Below are 3,148 nucleotides of genomic sequence, written 5' to 3'. Positions count from 1 at the left end.
ATGTCTGCACCAGAGAGGAAATTTCTGGCCCAGGGCTCAGCAATGGTGGACCCGTAGCTCTAAGATGGATCCTTTCCAGTCTTTTCTCTTCTCTCCTTAGGAAGTTCTGGGTATATGACATAACCTCTAGACAGTGAGTCGATGGGTGTGGGGGCCATGGTTGCATTACTGAATATTCGGGATCTTTAGAGATATCCCTGTTGTAGTAGAGAGAATACTACAGGGTTAGAGTCAGGGAGAACTAAGCCTAAATCCAGGTTCCAGAATTCCCTGCCTTTGATCAATATAACCTACACAGCCTCCATTCCCCTCCCCTGTATGCAGGGGCAGTACTTCCCACGTAGCAGGTTGGTCCTGATGGTCAGTGATCATACAGCAGGGGCTCAACTCTTGTTCCTGTTCCCAGGGTCACCAGTGCAGAGTTCCTGAGCAAAAACAACAAACTTAAAACCACAGGTAGGAACTGTAAACCTGTATTATCAACTACACTTAAGGTTAATTCTTAGTAGTAATTCAGTATTTTCCTCCTTGGCACTTGTAATGTTTTAACACCAAATGATCTCCCGTTGTCCCCTCATGCCCTTAAAACATGGTTCTCTTGGGCCAACCAGTGACATGGTGGTTAAGGTGGCTGTATGTCACGTGGCTGACTGCCTCTTACCTTTCTCAAGTCCTGGTCCCTGCAACTTGAGAAACAGCCGACTGCATGTGCATGTCCAAAATCCTGAGAGATGAATAGAGGAAAAGGGATTGCAGCGTGGTCATTGCCCCCCACCTTCAGTGGTTTCTCACTTTTCCTCTCTCTCTTTCTTCTCTCTCTCTTTCTTCTCTCTCTCTTTCTATCTCTTTCTGGCTGGCTCACACACTCTATAACAACATAGTCCTCTTTCTCCTCCCTGAAAGGACCACTGTTAGTCATGGGAGGAGCAGAGTCAGCTTTCAGAAAATTCTTTCTGAATTTCTGCTCCAGAGAGGAAATTTCTGGCCCAGGGCTCAGCAATGGTGGACCCATAGCTCTAAGATGGATCCTTTCCCAGTCTTTTCTCTTCTCTCCTTAGGAAGTTCTGGGGATATGACATAACCTCTAGACAGTGAGTGGATGTGTATAGGGGCTATGGTTGCATTACTGAAAATTTGGGGTCTTTAGAGACACCCCTGTTGTAGTAGAGAGAGCACTACAGGGTTAGAGTCAGGGAGAACTAAGCCTAAATCCAGGTTCCAGAATTCCCTGCCTTTGATCAATATAACCTCCACAGCCTCCATTCCCCTCCCCTGTATGTAGGAGCAGTACTTCCCACGTAGCAGGTTGGTCCTGATGGTCAGTGATCATACAGCAGGGGCTCAACTCTTGTTCATGTTCCCAGGGTCACCAGTGCAGAGTTCCTGAGCATGAATTCAACCATCCCAGCCTGGGGGGTGACATTCACACCAAGGAATGGAAATGACCGGGACTTTCCTCCGACTTCTAACATGAAGACCTGGATCTTCAACTTGTTGACCGTCATTATCGGGCTGATTGGGCTGGCTGGAAATGCAGTTGTGCTCTGGCTCCTGGGTTTCCGCATGCGTCGAAATGCCTTCTCCGTCTACATCCTCAACCTGGCCGGGGCCGACTTCCTCTTACTCTGCACCTATGTTGTATATTCCTTGCTGGAACTCATGAACATCTTCGTTCCCAACATCATCTACCACATCGTCTTCATGACTGTGACAATCTCCTCCTACATTGCAGGTCTGAGCATTCTCAGCGCCATTAGCACCGAGCGCTGCCTGTCGGTCCTGTGCCCCATCTGGTACCGCTGCCGCCGCCCAAGACACCTATCAGCTGTCATGTGTGCCCTGCTCTGGGCTCTGTCTCTGCTGATGAACATCTTCATCGGGTCCCACTGTCGTTTCCTATTTATGATTCATGGCTACTATCAATGTACGGCATTTTATTTCATCATACCTACATGGCTCATTTTTTTGTTTGTGGTTCTCTCTGGCTCCAGCCTGACTGTGCTGGCCAGATTCCTGTGTGGCTCCCGGAAGATGCCACTGACCAGGCTGTATGTGACCATCCTGGTCACCATGCTGGTCTACCTCCTCTGTGCTCTGCCCCCCGGCATTGTGTGGTTTGGCTCATTCTGGGTTGACATTCATTTTGACAGAACTGAGATCATCCTGTCTGTCATTAACAGCAGAGCCAACCCCATCATTTACTTCTTTGTTGGGTCCTGGAGGCGGCAGCAGCGGCAAGGTCAGCCGAGGCAGTCCCTCAAGTTGGTTCTCCAGAATGCATTAGAGGACAAAGCTGAGGTGTGGGACAGTAAAGGAGGTCTTCCTCCAGAGACTAGGGGGAGCTCAGGAAGCAGTGTCATGTAATGATTCTGTTCCAGAGTAAGTGCTATATACATATTGTTTAAGGTCAAACTCCAAGGCGTAGACTGAGATAGAGAGATTGACAAGGAGATATAGGAATCATGGGCGTTTTACCTTAACACATTTCTGAGTCCTGGCTATATTGTCTCCATATCACTGTTACGTGTTTGATTCTGGACTTGCAAGTGTTCAGGGCAAGCAGGAACCCAGGAGGATGAGCTAAGACCCATGAAACAGAACCCTTGTCAGGATCTCTCAGTGCCTACAACTTTGATAGCGTGGGAATTCTACAGGAGTCCTTCATCGTGGAGCTAAACACACACCTGGTGCAGAGTTCACAGAAGCTGAGCGAGTGTCCTAGGGAAGGTGGAGCAGCTGGAGGCCAGCCACTGGTTCATGCCAACGAGGTGAACAACAGGAAGCAACATGCATGATCATCCCCATAACCCTGCACCAAGCTTCCATGCATAAAATCAGTATAGATCCTAATATAAACTAACATATCAATATTTGCTTTTTATAGTTTTTGTTTCTAATAAAAAAATCTTCTGAAAAATCTATTAATGCTCACCCTCATCAGAGAATTGAAAGGAAGGGGATTTTGGAAATGTAAGTTCAGCTTAGAAAGTGAATACATTTTTTTTATAGCCCATAGCTTAGTTTATTTTTAACACCCATCATACTATGAATTCATAGGGAATAGGTCCCAGAAGCTCAGGCTCCTTTCCACTGGTTCTCACACAGTGGCTTCTCTGGGTGGAGCAGGCTGGCACTTCAGTTGAACCCA

The 3,148-nt window shown here is 47.4% G+C and overlaps 1 protein-coding gene across 1 annotated transcript; it reads left to right on the top strand.

The window, feature by feature from the left end:
• The first annotated feature begins 1,389 nt into the window (after window positions 1-1,389).
• Window positions 1,390-2,795, top strand: LOC102488033 (mas-related G-protein coupled receptor member X2). Its single transcript, XM_006142564.1, has 2 exons — window positions 1,390-2,317; window positions 2,611-2,795. The coding sequence occupies exons 1-2, from the start codon at window positions 1,390-1,392 to the stop codon at window positions 2,793-2,795; spliced, it is 1,113 nt and encodes a 370-aa protein (XP_006142626.1).
• Window positions 2,796-3,148: the final 353 nt, after the last annotated feature.

This window comes from Tupaia chinensis, unplaced genomic scaffold (genome assembly GCF_000334495.1).
Source record: "Tupaia chinensis unplaced genomic scaffold, TupChi_1.0 Scaffold000077_1, whole genome shotgun sequence".
NCBI classification, from domain to species: Eukaryota; Metazoa; Chordata; class Mammalia; order Scandentia; family Tupaiidae; genus Tupaia; species Tupaia belangeri.
The sequence above is the reverse complement of the archived record's forward strand: the minus strand, read 5'-3'. Positions and strand labels throughout refer to the sequence as shown.